Consider the following 15991-nt stretch of genomic DNA (forward strand, 5'->3'; position numbering starts at 1 on the left):
TGGTTGGCTGGTTGGTTGGTTGGTTGGTTGGTTGGTTTAATAGTAATGTAATTACGTATCCAAAATCTAATGCGTAAGCAAGATCGGGCTAACAGATTACAAAATATTTTAATATACAAAGCATATAAGATTATCTTAATACTGCTGAAACTTTAACCCGTCTCATAATGAATGCTAGTATACAATGTACTTGATATAATCGACTAAATGAGCCTTATTCTCATAATCTGGCGAACGACAGAGCTGTAGATGATCTTTTTCAATAAAGGTGCTCATACATTTAACGGAGGGAATTTACGAACGGAATTTAACATGGCGACTAAAGAAAGATGATCTGTAATATTTATTTCAGTTTTCCTTTTTATTACAATTATTACGTGGAACGTAGAGATTTGCTCTTAGTTTATAAGACATAATGCTACTCCAAGAACCAGTACAGGTAGGCAATGGCCGTTTATAATATTTATTTGTTGATAAAAACGGTAAAGTCTACACATAAAACAATGGTTGCCAACTCCCGCAGGTGCTTGCAATTTGATCACTAATATACAGGAAGTAATTGCAGATTGCAGAGAGCCGCGATTGTCGTGATTTGAATTTGGTGTGAGTGTCATAAGTGTGCAGTTTAGTATACTGCAAGAATAATTCACTTTGAAATGTATAAATCTAGTGGCCCAGTTGTTTGTATTTGAATTTAAGCTTAAAGAGGATATCTTATTATCTTAGATATTATATAATCTTTCACTAATTTAACATCTTTTATTGGAAAGGTCTCCACCTGTATAATACATATGCCTTTATTTGATATTATTATATAGGCCTAATGTAGACTGGGATTCAAACCTCTAGTCTGGCATGGTAACCCCCTGCATAATTTTCTGCACACACATACGTGACATAGTGACATACAATACATATAGATCTATGTAACAATTAAACAATAACATAGTCGTGTGGGCAGAAAATTATGAATGAGTGTGTGGACAGTTGTGATTGATGTTTGTTGTGGGACTTTAGCTCATAAAAAAGTTATAGTTTGTTTTGTTTAACGACACCACTAGAGCACATTGATTAATTAATCATTGGCTGTTGGATGTCAAACATTTGTCATGATTTGATAATTTTGACAGTCATCAGGCAGGGCTTCTAGAATTTTATAAAAATCCACCAGCCATGGGATCAAAGATTAAAAAAATGTATTAGCCAAGATTAAAAATTTACTAACCCTACATTAAACAAATACAATTTTACTAATGGTAATAATGAGATATGTCACCTAAAGAGGGAGATAGAACTTAAAACCCCTTAGATTGGGGGAGGGAAGAAGGGGCAGGATATTCATATTTACAAAATAAGACTGAAATGCAGGATTTGACAAGGGTTTTTTCACTTGCCTTTGGGCTAGTTATAGTAGTTATTTACTAGCCCAACACTGAATATCACTAGCCATGGGAGTGGGGCTACCATAATCTAGAAGCCCTGCATCAGGGGAAACCTGTTACATTTTTCCATCGGCAACAAAGGATCTTTTATATGCACTTTCCCACAGACAAAAAAGCAAGTACCACAGCCTTTGACCAATTGTAGTGCACTGGTTGGAAGGAGAAAAAACCCAATTCAAGCTTATAAACCATAAATTTCATCTACATTTGTCACAAGTCTTCTGCATTGCTGTTAAAAGATTAAAAGTTTGTTTTGTTTAACTACACCAATAGAGCACATTCATTAAGATTTCATCGGCTATTGGATGTCCAACATTTGGTAATTCTGACAAGTAGTCTTGAGAGGAAACCTGTTATATTTTCAGTATTCTCGCTGGATTAAAATTAAAGAAGGGCTGCTGCGCAGCACTCCATTCGTCAAAGGAAAAAAAAAAGGAAAAAAGGGGAAAGCTTGGTTACCACATATCGTTGTGTGTTGGTATATTTTGTGGCAAGACATAGTCCTTTCTTTGCCCATCAATATTTGGTACAAAAAAGTTGGTACGAAATACTAACCAACTTCTCTTTTATGTACTGTTAGTTGAACAGGAGATGTTGTAGATCTGACATTCATGGGCATTCGTTTTGCTGAACGGATCAAAGTTTTAATATTGTTTTAATAAAGATTTCAAGATATATGAAAAAACAATAAATATTTGTGTAATGTGGTATAAAAATGTTCTGTTCATTTTATTTTCATCTTCGTCAAATGAATCGATCGCTTTGATATCACCAGCTTGTAAAAAGTAGTTTTTGTTTTGGCAGTGTATATATTATTTAGCACCCAAGATAAAAAAAAAAAATTGTTTATGAACACTACCACTTCCGTTGTTTTTAAAAGCGGTGATATCCCCTGAAAATGAAAAGTTTCTAATATTTTATAAAGAATTGCTGAATAAACAAATAACATCAAATAAAAATCACCAGTTAAACTAATTAAATCTAAAACTGAGGACAAAATATTAGTTAGTGGACTTCTAGCTTAAAATTTGAAAAGAAAACAGAGCTTTGATCCCTTTATTTTGTGTGCATGATATGAAAATATCATTTCTTTATAGGTATATGTATGCAAAAACTCGTGATGTATTCATGTGAATCTTCAAATTGTGTTTTATAGGCTGCAATATGGGATGCCCTCAATCATTATGCATATCCAGATGCGACATTTCTAGCTGAACGTCTGTATGCTGAAGGTAAGTACCGTGTGTGGACTGAATATACGGAACTTTACATACCTTGTTTTCACTTCCTATTTATGGCACAAGTTTATTTTGTGCAAGAATATATACCATGAGACCACATCATTACGGTCTTCTATTTTCTTTCGCAAAACAAATTAGTGTAATAAATAGGAAGTATGTGAAGTTCTGTATTTATTACATACCTTTTTTTATGTTTTACAAAATGTTAATTTTTTCTTAAAGCCACACACCCTAGTTTCATCCAGCGAAAATAAATTATAATTTGGTTAATCTACAAACCTGTAACACACTTAGATCACGTTTTTATCAAATGGAGTGAAAAAGCAGGTTTTATATCGATAAATACCAAGGGAATCCCCATGTCCCAATTGCTTGAAATAATTTTGAAAGTTAGTATTCTGATGTCACCGGTAGATGTCGATTGAAGCACAACAATGCCTATGTCACAACAAATTTCACAGACTTTGGGTGCGTTCTTTTCACCTCTCATGGACATGTTCCAACTGTTCTGTCCTGGTTGTATCCCCTCTCCAGATATCGTAAGACTTAGCAAAATTATTGGTTTTAAGGATTTGTAACGTTTTGTATTGAGACACTTACTTGTCTGAACTTTATTGTTACTGAAAATGTTCACGAACTGTGAAGAAAAATCTCACAAATGAACAACAACAAATCGGATGTTGATTGCGCGAACCGTGCACGAGAAAACAAACCGAACCAAAATGATAACGGTCACGTGGTATACCAACGTCTGTGACATTGAAATGGAAATATCCCATCTAAAAATAGATTAGACCTTGTCTGCTCAACGTTTTTTTCTCAAACATGCGTGCGTTTTTAAGAAATAAAAAATTTTTTTTGGTGGTATTACAAAAAACAGGATTACCCAAAAAAACTTCAGGTGAATGGAAATGTATATTCTAAATAATAAACAGTAAGTAAAGTGCAATTTTATTTGTGAAAAAATGGGTTTAATAGCGAAAAACAACACCGTAATGGTTAACAACTAGCCGTAACTAGGGTGTGTCCCTTTAAGCTTCTGGGCCCAGTTTCACAAAACATTGTAACTTAAACCTTGTTTTGTATGTAAACGTAAATCTATGACAATTCTTATTACTATTATAGTACAACAAATATAGTTTGAAGTACACATATTTAATTTTCTTTTGTCCTTCTGTATTGATGTCATTTTTAGCATGAAATATATGCTTGACACATGTATTTGAAACATATGTCCAGTTTAACTGCTAGTCATAGACATAAACTTACAATGTCAGGGCTTCTTGAATTTTTTATAAAATCTAGCCATGGGATCAGTGGTTTAAAAAATATACTAGCCACGATTAAAAATTCACTAATAGTAATAATGAGATATGTCATCTAAACAAGGAGATGGAGCTTAAAAACACTAACATTGGGTGGTTGGGGTGTGGGCAGGATATTCATATTTACAAAATAGACGTAAACCGCAACATTGGACCAAAAACAATTCACTAGCCCAACACTGAATATCACTAGCCATGGGAGTCAATGGGGATACCATAATCTACAAGCCCTGAATATTTTGTGAAACTGGGCCCTGCTCCCTTTCTGGGGTATAGTCCTGAAACATATGTCGTTGAAAACTGCATGGAATGTGCACCAAAATGTAATGTACATATACACCAGTGGTGGATCCAGAAAATCCATTTAAGGTGGGCCCCAATGACATGAGGCAGAATGCCAAGGGAACTTTGGGGCAGGTTTGGAGGGGGGTGAAAATTAATATATAATAAAATTATAACTGTCGCAAAATTTAAGGGGCCCCTGGGACCCCCCTAGATCCGCCTCTATACACTACTTTTCCGTGGGCGGGACGTAGCTCAGTGGTGCAGCGCTCGCTTGATGTGCAGACGGTCTGGGGTTGATTCCTGTCGGTGGGCCCATTGGGCTATTTCTTGTTCCAGCCAGTGCATCACGACTGGAATATCAAAGGCCGTGGTATGTGCTATCCTGTCTGTGGGATGGTGCATATAAAAGATCCCTTGCTGCTAATTGAAAAGAGTAGCCCATGAAGTGGCAACAGCGGGTTTCCTCTCTCAATATCTGTGTGGTCCTTAACCATATGCCTGACACCATATAACCATAAAGAAGATGTGTTGAGTGTGTCGTTAAATAAAACATTTCCTTCATTCCACTGTATTTATTTTCTTTTTCAGTTTCCAGCGATGACGCTTTGTTTCTCCTGGCAACCTGCTACTATCGCTCGGGGTACCCGATTCAGGCGTACTTACTACTACAGAAGAAGGGATGTCACACTGCGCAGTGTCGATTCCTTATGGCTCGCTGCTGTATGGAGTTGAACAAGTAAGAAAGGAGGTCAAGTTCTAATTTTAAATGGGTCATTTCATGTAAGGATTTTCTTAGTTATTAAGCTGGACACCAAAAATTAATAGCAATTTGGTGAATTTGATCAGAAAATATGTAGTCAAATTCAAGTAACATTTAGCTGAACAGAATTATTTTTAAGACTAGCTATACACATGTCAAATGACACACAGTTTTTTAATTAGCTTTTTGGCGAATTTGCTGATGGCGTATATTCGCCAAATTTAACTGTCAGTCGCATTTGATGATTTGGTTTGCAACATCTCATAATCCGTCCCATATGGAACTCCTTTTTTCATACTATGAAATTTACTACAAGTTAAGTTATTTCTTAGCCGATTGATTTCTATATTACTCTCAAAAGTAGTCTTTTTTTTCTTCTTTTCCGAAACACTTTTTACTTTTCTTCTTACGTTAAACCAAATAGAAATTATTTACAAAAAACATATTTACATAATGATGGGACGGACTAAAAACCTTGGTTTCTTTTTATCCCATCTGGGATGCTGTTTATAGCAAATAATTTTAAACTAACTGAAGATTGTAGAGACTAAAAGCTGTACATGAATACAGCACCAGTGTTTCTGCCAGAAAGAAATTTTTGGGTATGGCGCTATGGAATTGAATGTAACCACAGTAGCGCTGAAACATACTCAGTGATGTAACAAAAGAAGCAATATCTCCTAGTAGAATATTGCAGGAGATATCGCAAATTATAGTACTAGCGATATCTCCTAGTAGAATATTGCAGGAGATATCGCAAATTATAGTACTAGCGATATCTCCTACAAAAGCCTTTAATGGACGATAAAATAGGTTAAATTTGAGGTTAGGTTTACGAAAATCATACAGTAATGATAAAGAGTAATTAATTCTGTCAACAAGTTAATTTAAAATAATAAAATCTGCGATACAATTTGTCTATGGCGCCATACCCTTTTTACCTTCTGGCAGAAACCCTGAGCACTGGACCTAAGAATAAGTACAATACTTAATTATATAAGATTGAATCTTTGTTTTAAAGTTATTTGCAGTAGACAGAGTGTTCCAAACAGGACGAATGTTACCAACATACTAAGCTAAAGGTTTTCGAGTGTTGTTTTCCTGAAGGTGTGGAGGAATGAAGTAACTTTAAATGCCAATAATCCAAACATTATAATCGTTACTTATTTCGATGCTAATTCAGTGAAACCCCTCTAAACATGACACCCACGGAACTAAGTAAAAGACCATTTTTAATAGGTATCCAGTTGTTTTGTTCTGTACTGATATTTAAAAAGGGATTATGGGCCTCTGAAAATTGCAAGAACGGTCGTTTCATTTGCACGTTGCTCGTGCAAATACAATTTTGCATAATCTATTTTTTGTTCGCGCAAAATTTGGAGCACCATTTACTTGGATATAACCGGTTATGCAAAAAGGAAATGGGTTACCTGGATTTATTTCTACGTAACCAATAAATAGGGGGCGGGACATAGACCAGTGGTTAAGCATTCGCTTGATGCGCAGTCAGTCTGATCGATCCCAGTCGGTGGGCCCATTGGGCTATTTTTCGCTCCAGCCAGTGCACCACGACTGGTATATCAAAGGCTGTGGTATGTGTTATCCTGTCTGTGGGATGGTTAATATAAAAGATCACTTGCTGCTAATCGAAAAGAGTAATCCATGAAGTGGCGACAGCGGATTTCTTCTCTCAAAAGCTGTGTGGTTTTTAAAACTATATGTCCGACGCCATATAACCGTAAATAAAATGTGTTGAGTGCGTTGTTAAATAAAAAAATCCCTTCCAATGAATGGGTCACGCAGATTTTCAATTTTCGGAGGCCTGCATTGTCTGGTTTTGAGAGGTTTCACTGTATCGGATTATTGTTCCAGTAATGCAGTAGCATTTATTTGACACACTTCAAACAGGACAGAGATCAATGGTTTAGTGTCATTAATTTACGGGCTTACATAATAGATGAGCACGTTTTGTGTTCCACTCTCAAAGTGAAAATAAAAAAAATAAAAAAAATTATACAGTGAAACCTCTCAAAACTGGACCCTCTATAAACCGGAATTCTCTCAAAACCGAACGTTTTTCATAGTCCCTTTTTCAAATATCTGTGCAGAAGAGAACCTTTCTAAACCAAATAATTCTTAAAACCTGACGTTTTACTTGGAACAGACGGTGTCCAGTTTAGAGGAGTTTCACAGTATGTTGTTTTATATTGTCAGGTCGTCGGAGGCGGAAGACATTCTGTCTGGTAGCATCGTGACCCGTGTGAAATCTCTCGACGAAATCGAGTCAGAGTTTGGCAACATGGCGTGTCACGTGTTTTCTCTGCTTGGGACACTGTACAGGTATCGCCAGTTTTAATCTCGTGTATCAAATTAGAAAAGCTGTGCTATGTGCTCTCTATGGAAAGGTGCATAAAAACTTTCCTTGCTGCTTAATGGAATAATCTAGTGGGTTTCCCCTTTCTATGGTACAGCGTTCACTCGATGCGCGGTCGGTGTAGGATCGATCCCTGTTGGTGGGCCCATTGGGCTATTTCTTGTTCCAGCCAGTGCACCACGACTGGGATATCAATGGTGACAGCGGGTTTTCTCTCTCAATATCTATGTGGTCCGTAACCATATGTCTGATGGCATATAACTGTAAATAAAATGTGTTGAGTGCATCGTTAAATAAAACATTTTTTTTTTTTTCTTTCGTCAGTTTTATGCCGTATATCAAAAGCTGTGGTATGTGCCATCTATGGAAAGGTGCATAAAGAGATTCCTCGCTGCTTAATGGGGGAAAATGTAGTGGGTTTCCCCTTTCTATAATTTTCTTGTTTTTTCTTTCTTTCCTATTTTCTTCCTTCTTTCCATTCTTTCTGTCTTTCTTTCTATTTCTTTACAAGTTAATTATATTATTTTGGAAAGGGCTTAACATGCGTACTTCAGCAATCTATTTTTGAAACATAACATGATACATTTGTAATTGGAATGTTTAGAACAAAATGGTTAATTTGTGTATTTTAGTAAAACGGAGAGACATCAAAAGGCGACGGTTTGCTTCAAGAAAAGTCTTCATTTGAATCCTCTGTTATGGAAGTCCTATGAACGACTCTGTCAGATGGGTGAGTTTCTCATTTTCATATTTAAAGGGACATTCCTGACTTCATATACATAGAGAATTCGTCACAAGTGCTTTTTAATATAGAAAATATCAACTGAGTCTATGTTACTGTCTTACTTGTTGAGGCTCTCTCTCGACAAATACTGATTAACTAAACAAGGTTGATATTTTACATTTTAATAATCACGAGTAGCAAATTCTGTTTATTCTATAACATTTCTAAAATAACATTTTAATTCGATATTTAGTATATCAAAGTTCTGAAGTTTTCTTCACCACAATTAGCACAAATGTTATGGAGTGAACTCCGAGTTGAATATCATATAGTCATAATTCCACGGATTTCCTCCTTTTTACAGTTCACCACCCCAGACCCTCTAGATTTCCTCTTTTTACAGTTCACCACCCCAGACCCTCTAGATTTCCTCTTTTTACAGTTCACCACCTCGGACCCTCTAGATTTCCTCTTTTTACAGTTCACCACCCGGGACCCTCTAGATTTCCTTCTTTTTTTACAGTTCACCACCCCGGACCCTCTAGATTTCCTCGTTTTACAGTTAACCACCCTGGACCCTCTAGATTTCCTTCTTTTTTTACAGTTCACCACCCCGGACCCTCTAGATTTCCTCTTTTTACAGTTCACCACCCCGGACCCTCTAAATTTCCTCTTTTTACAGTTCACCACCCCGGACCCTCTAGATTTCCTCTTTTTACAGTTCACTAATTCCCACCCCTGATAATTAGATCCAGAACAAAATTGAGGGGAATAATGAATAGCTCTCTAGTTTAAATTATGGCCAGTCATTTAAGGTATTACTATATATATTCCATATAAATTCACATGCTATGCATTGCAAAGGGGAGCTAAAAATTACTTTCCTTGAACTAGTCTGAGATTAGTGATGGGGAGCGGATGTTATAGCTGCCCATAAACAGCAAGGTCTGCATAATAAATAGGATATTAAACAAGCTTCCAATTCGTATCAAGTTTATGTTCCCGGCGAAATAATCATATTATTTTACGATGGACATAAACATGATACAAAATGGTTGTGAGTTTAATATCCTATTTATTATCCACGATTGATTTTGATCTATATGACTGAACTCATTTTATTTACTTTGCAGTAATGTCATAGTCCACCAAACATATGATGTTGAAATATTACATTCCACTTTTTGTTCCAGTGGGAAGTAACACTTTGATATGGTGAACCAAGATATGTTAACTGTATGGGTAATACTGTATGTTAACTACCAAATAGTTGTAGATTACAATGTGTTGGGGTGTGATTAAGCTTACATTGCTTTTGTTTAATTCTCCAGGTGAGAAGATTGATCCTAGCGAGGTGTTTCAGGTCCCGGTTCAGATGGGTTTGCAGTCGTCACAAGTTCAACAACAACAACAACAGCCACAGCTACAACAGCAGCAGCAGCTACAACATTCAACACAAACACCTCAGTCTGTTACCGACGTTTTGTCTCCCATTTCCGAGGCCTTGACGCCGATGTCTAATGAAGTGAATGTACGCATGATTATATTATTTCATAGGATTCCAAATTTCATGGGGAAACACTTTTCCAGTTCCGTGCTTTGTGATCATGGGAAACCATCATAAACATTTTAAAAAAAATAAAAATAAAAATATATATATATATATATACAGTGAAACCTGTCTAAACCGGACCTTGAACATACCGGAATCCTGTCAAAACCGGCCAAGTTCCATGGTCCTGAATTTTTTTGCTATTTAAACCATGTATAAAAACCTGATAAAACCGGAACCTCTCAATTCCGAAAACCGGATTGATTTTTCGCTCAGAAATGTTAAATCCTTAATAAATTAACCTGAACAAACCGGCGTAGTGTAAATGAATGAAGAGTCAACTTCGCGTGAAAACACAACTTCCAGCTAACAAAGCCAACCGGAATTTCCACTGACCAACATCCGGTGTTACGTCACGGGTCACCGCTTTCTGCGGTCTCAGCCCAGAATAGCAGACAGAGTAATTAATGCTTGATTGTTTCCAATTGTACTGTCTGAAACTGTCGACTTCTTCTCACCTTCAAACACGTGCCTGCTACTCACGCCTTACGGTTTCCACCTTTGATTTGGTCAATGCAATTTAACATTGAAATACAGGCACAATTAGAGTAAAATGATAGAAAAAACTAAACTTCAAGTAAAATGTACACACGTGACATAATATTTTTTTAAACGTTGATCGGGTCCATGTTTTTGGTGAAAATCATGCAAGGTTTCGATAAAAACTAAATTATACTGAAACTTGTTTTGTTTTGTTTTTTGTTTTGTTTTAAAGTTAGTTCACAAATATATATATAACAAAATAGGGATACGGCGAGATGATTAGCCCTTGTTGCCTTTACCACATTCAGATTCATTCGGCAATTCTCGGACACGTTCGTTTTTAGCTACGAACATATCAGAGAATTTACAAAAGAAAGTTCTAGATCCATGGCAAAAGAAACTTGTGGAAACAAACAATGCATTAATAATTAGTAAATATTGCAGCACAATGTTATCATTAACTAAATAAATGATTATATAACTGTACGTTACAAAACAGGTTTATTGGATCAATCAAATCATTCTCGGGTAATTCGTTGCAAATTGCACGTCAAGGGCAATAACTCTGTTTTATAAAAACGCGACCCTCTAAACACCGGATCCTGTCTAAACCGGATAAATATTAGGTCACCGATGTCATCCGGTTTAGACAGGTTTCACTGTATATATATATTATTTTTGTTGAATAGTCGTACTCGATATAATAATCACGGGAAACCAACACATTACCGGAAACCATCGGTTCTGTTACAACATTGTGCCGATACGCCACCAACACATTACCGGAAACCATCGTTTCTGTTACAACATTGTGCCGATACGCCACCAACACATTACCGGAAACCATCGTTTCTGTTACAACATTGTGCCGATACGCCACCAACACATTACCGGAAACCATCGTTTCTGTTACAACATTGTGCCGATACGCCACCAACACATTACCGGAAACCATCATTTCTGTTACAACATTGTGCCGATACGCAACCAACACATTACCGGAAACCATCGTTTCTGTTACAACATTGTGCCGATACGCCACCAACACATTACCTGAAACCATCGTTTCTGTTACAACATTGTGCCGATACGCAACCAACACATTACCGGAAACCATCGTTTCTGTTACAACATTGTGCCGATACGCCACCAACACATTACCGGAAACCATCGTTTCTGTTACAACATTGTGCCGATACGCCACCAACACATTACCGGAAACCATCGTTTCTGTTACAACATTGTGCCGATACGCCACCAACACATTACCGGAAACCATCATTTCTGTTACAACATTGTGCCGATACGCCACCAACACGTAACCAACCGGAAACCATCGTTTCTGTGCAATCTGAAGGCCTGTTTATATTTGGTTTTTAGTTATACAGGGAACATTTCCTTTTTTGTTTTTTAATTTACCATTCCCTGTTACAAAGACCTACCCTCTGTCCAGGGTGAAAACGGGGTAGGTGTTCAACATACATGGAACATTTGATTCAGTATTGCATCACGATTCGCTACACAGGTTTCAGAGAGCAATTTTAAAATATTAAACAGTAGCTGTTAATCAATTTTTAATTGACAAGAAATAAAGCTAATCAAGATTTTGAAAACTTAATGTCCATGTTATATTAATGAATGTCCTATTTATTACATGTTTTTAAAAAACAAAACATTAGAAATATATATATTTTTTTAATTAGAAATGTTCCCCTTAATCAATGTATATATAAAGATTGTGTTGTATTAAATACATTTGTAGGTGGGGGTTTTTGTAATGTAAAAAATTAATTTAATTGTTTTTAGAACTAGATAATTGTCAATGTTAAATCACAAATAATTTGTTTGATTCATTGAATCTTTTTATGGTAGACAATGCATTTAATTCCTTAGAAAATGTCCTATCTTAGACTGTATGTCAGAATACCAAATAAATCATCAATGTCCTCAAGTGATGTCGTTAAACAAAACAAGCTTTTAACTTTAATTCCTTAGAAAATGTCCTATCTTAGACTGTATGTGAGAATACCAAATAAATCATCAATGTCCTCAAGTGATGTCGTTAAACAAAACAAGTTTTTAACTTTAATTCCTTAGAAAATGTCCTATCTTAGACTGTATGTGAAAATACCAAATAAATCATCAATGTCTTCAAGTGATGTCGTTAAACAAAACAAGCTTTTAACTTTAATTCCTTAGAAAATGTCCTATTTTAGACTGTATGTGAGAATACCAAATAAATCATCAATGTCCTCAAGTGATGTCGTTAAACAAAACAAGTTTTTAACTTTAATTCCTTAGAAAATGTCCTATCTAAGACTGTATGTGAGAATACCAAATAAATCATCAGTGTCCTCAAGTGATGTCGTTAAACAAAACAAGCTTTTAACTTTAATTCCTTAGAAAATGTCCTATCTTAGACTGTATGTGAAAATACCAAATAAATCATCAATGTCTTCAAGTGATGTCGTTAAACAAAACAAGTTTTTAACTTTAATTCCTTAGAAAATGTCCTATCTTAGACTGTATGTGAAAATACCAAATAAATCATCAATGTCTTCAAGTGATGTCGTTAAACAAAACAAGCTTTTAACTTTAATTCCTTAGAAAATGTCCTATTTTAGACTGTATGTGAGAATACCAAATAAATCATCAATGTCCTCAAGTGATGTCGTTAAACAAAACAAGTTTTTAACTTTAATTCCTTAGAAAATGTCCTATCTTAGACTGTATGTGAGAATACCAAATAAATCATCAGTGTCCTCAAGTGATGTCGTTAAACAAAACAAGCTTTTAACTTTAATTCCTTAGAAAATGTCCTATCTTAGACTGTATGTGAAAATACCAAATAAATCATCAATGTCTTCAAGTGATGTCGTTAAACAAAACAAGTTTTTAACTTTAATTCCTTAGAAAATGTCCTATCTTAGACTGTATGTGAAAATACCAAATAAATCATCAATGTCTTCAAGTGATGTCGTTAAACAAAACAAGCTTTTAACTTTAATTCCTTAGAAAATGTCCTATTTTAGACTGTATGTGAGAATACCAAATAAATCATCAATGTCCTCAAGTGATGTCGTTAAACAAAACAAGCTTTTAACTTTAATTCCTTAGAAAATGTCCTATCTTAGACTATGTGAGAATACCAAATAAATCATCAATGTCCTCAAGTGATGTCGTTAAACAAAACAAGTTTTTAACTTTAATTCCTTAGAAAATGTCCTATCTAAGACTGTATGTGAAAATACCAAATAAATCATCAATGTCCTCAAGTGATGTCGTTAAACAAAACAAGCTTTTAACTTTAATTCCTTAGAAAATGTCCTATCTTAGACTGTATGTGAAAATACCAAATAAATCATCAATGTCCTCAAGTGATGTCGTTAAACAAAACAAGCTTTTAACTTTAATTCCTTAGAAAATGTCCTATCTTAGACTGTATGTGAGAATACCAAATAAATCATCAATGTCTTCAAGTGATGTCGTTAAACAAAACAAGCTTTTAACTTTAATTCCTTAGAAAATGTCCTATCTTAGACTGTATGTGAGAATACCAAATAAATCATCAATGTCCTCAAGTGATGTCGTTAAACAAAACAAGTTTTTAACTTTAATTCCTTAGAAAATGTCCTATCTTAGACTGTATGTGAGAATACCAAATAAATCATCAATGTCCTCAAGTGATGTCGTTAAACAAAACAAGCTTTTAACTTTAATTCCTTAGAAAATGTCCTATCTAAGACTGTATGTGAAAATACCAAATAAATCATCAATGTCCTCAAGTGATGTCGTTAAACAAAACAAGCTTTTAACTTTAATTCCTTAGAAAATGTCCTATCTTAGACTGTATGTGAAAATACCAAATAAATCATCAATGTCTTCAAGTGATGTCGTTAAACAAAACAAGTTTTTAACTTTAATTCCTTAGAAAATGTCCTATCTTAGACTGTATGTGAGAATACCAAATAAATCATCAATGTCCTCAAGTGATGTCGTTAAACAAAACAAGTTTTTAACTTTAATTCCTTAGAAAATGTCCTATCTTAGACTGTATGTGAGAATACCAAATAAATCATCAATGTCCTCAAGTGATGTCGTTAAACAAAACAAGTTTTTAACTTTAATTCCTTAGAAAATGTCCTATCTTAGACTGTATGTGAGAATACCAAATAAATCATCAATGTCTTCAAGTGATGTCGTTAAACAAAACAAGTTTTTAACTTTAATTCCTTAGAAAATGTCCTATCTTAGACTGTATGTGAAAATACCAAATAAATCATCAATGTCTTCAAGTGATGTCGTTAAACAAAACAAGCTTTTAACTTTAATTCCTTAGAAAATGTCCTATCTTAGACTGTATGTGAGAATACCAAATAAATCATCAATGTCCTCAAGTGATGTCGTTAAACAAAACAAGCTTTTAACTTTAATTCCTTAGAAAATGTCCTATCTTAGACTGTATGTGAGAATACCAAATAAATCATCAATGTCCTCAAGTGATGTCGTTAAACAAAACAAGTTTTTAACTTTAATTCCTTAGAAAATGTCCTATCTTAGACTGTATGTGAGAATACCAAATAAATCATCAATGTCCTCAAGTGATGTCGTTAAACAAAACAAGTTTTTAACTTTAATTCCTTAGAAAATGTCCTATCTTAGACTGTATGTGAGAATACCAAATAAATCATCAATGTCTTCAAGTGATGTCGTTAAACAAAACAAGTTTTTAACTTTAATTCCTTAGAAAATGTCCTATCTTAGACTGTATGTGAAAATACCAAATAAATCATCAATGTCTTCAAGTGATGTCGTTAAACAAAACAAGCTTTTAACTTTAATTCCTTAGAAAATGTCCTATCTTAGACTGTATGTGAGAATACCAAATAAATCATCAATGTCCTCAAGTGATGTCGTTAAACAAAACAAGCTTTTAACTTTAATTCCTTAGAAAATGTCCTATCTTAGACTGTATGTGAGAATACCAAATAAATCATCAATGTCCTCAAGTGATGTCATTAAACAAAACAAGTTTTTAACTTTAATTCCTTAGAAAATGTCCTATCTTAGACTGTATGTGAGAATACCAAATAAATCATCAATGTCCTCAAGTGATGTCGTTAAACAAAACAAGTTTTTAACTTTAATTCCTTAGAAAATGTCCTATCTAAGACTGTATGTGAGAATACCAAATAAATCATCAATGTCTTCAAGTGATGTCGTTAAACAAAACAAGCTTTTAACTTTAATTCCTTAGAAAATGTCCTATCTAAGACTGTATGTGAAAATACCAAATAAATCATCAATATCCTCAAGTGATGTCGTTAAAAAAAACAAGCTTTTAACTTTAATTCCTTAGAAAATGTCCTATCTTAGACTGTATGTGAGAATACCAAATAAATCATCAATGTCCTCAAGTGATGTCGTTAAACAAAACAAGCTTTTAACTTTAATTCCTTAGAAAATGTCCTATCTTAGACTATGTGAGAATACCAAATAAATCATCAATGTCTTCAAGTGATGTCGTTAAACAAAACAAGCTTTTAACTTTAATTCCTTAGAAAATGTCCTATCTTAGACTGTATGTGAGAATACCAAATAAATCATCAATGTCTTCAAGTGATGTCGTTAAACAAAACAAGCTTTTAACTTTAATTCCTTAGAAAATGTCCTATCTAAGACTGTATGTGAAAATACCAAATAAATCATCAATGTCCTCAAGTGATGTCGTTAAACAAAACAAGC

At 34.5% G+C, this 15991-nt stretch overlaps 1 protein-coding gene across 1 annotated transcript in view; it reads left to right on the forward strand.

Annotated features, from left to right (window-relative positions):
* Positions 1-313: 313 nt before the first annotated feature.
* The window catches only part of LOC121387444 (cell division cycle protein 27 homolog), a 40662-nt gene continuing 24984 nt past the window's right edge, over positions 314-15991 (forward strand). The window contains exons 1-6 of the mRNA XM_041518560.1: positions 314-439; positions 2599-2674; positions 4882-5029; positions 7268-7393; positions 8060-8157; positions 9483-9682. Coding sequence (XP_041374494.1) covers positions 416-439; positions 2599-2674; positions 4882-5029; positions 7268-7393; positions 8060-8157; positions 9483-9682 — 672 coding nt within the window. The 5' untranslated portion in view covers positions 314-415. The remainder of the gene's footprint in view (positions 440-2598; positions 2675-4881; positions 5030-7267; positions 7394-8059; positions 8158-9482; positions 9683-15991) is intronic.

This window comes from Gigantopelta aegis, chromosome 13 (genome assembly GCF_016097555.1).
Source record: "Gigantopelta aegis isolate Gae_Host chromosome 13, Gae_host_genome, whole genome shotgun sequence".
NCBI lineage: Eukaryota > Metazoa > Mollusca > Gastropoda > Neomphalida > Peltospiridae > Gigantopelta > Gigantopelta aegis.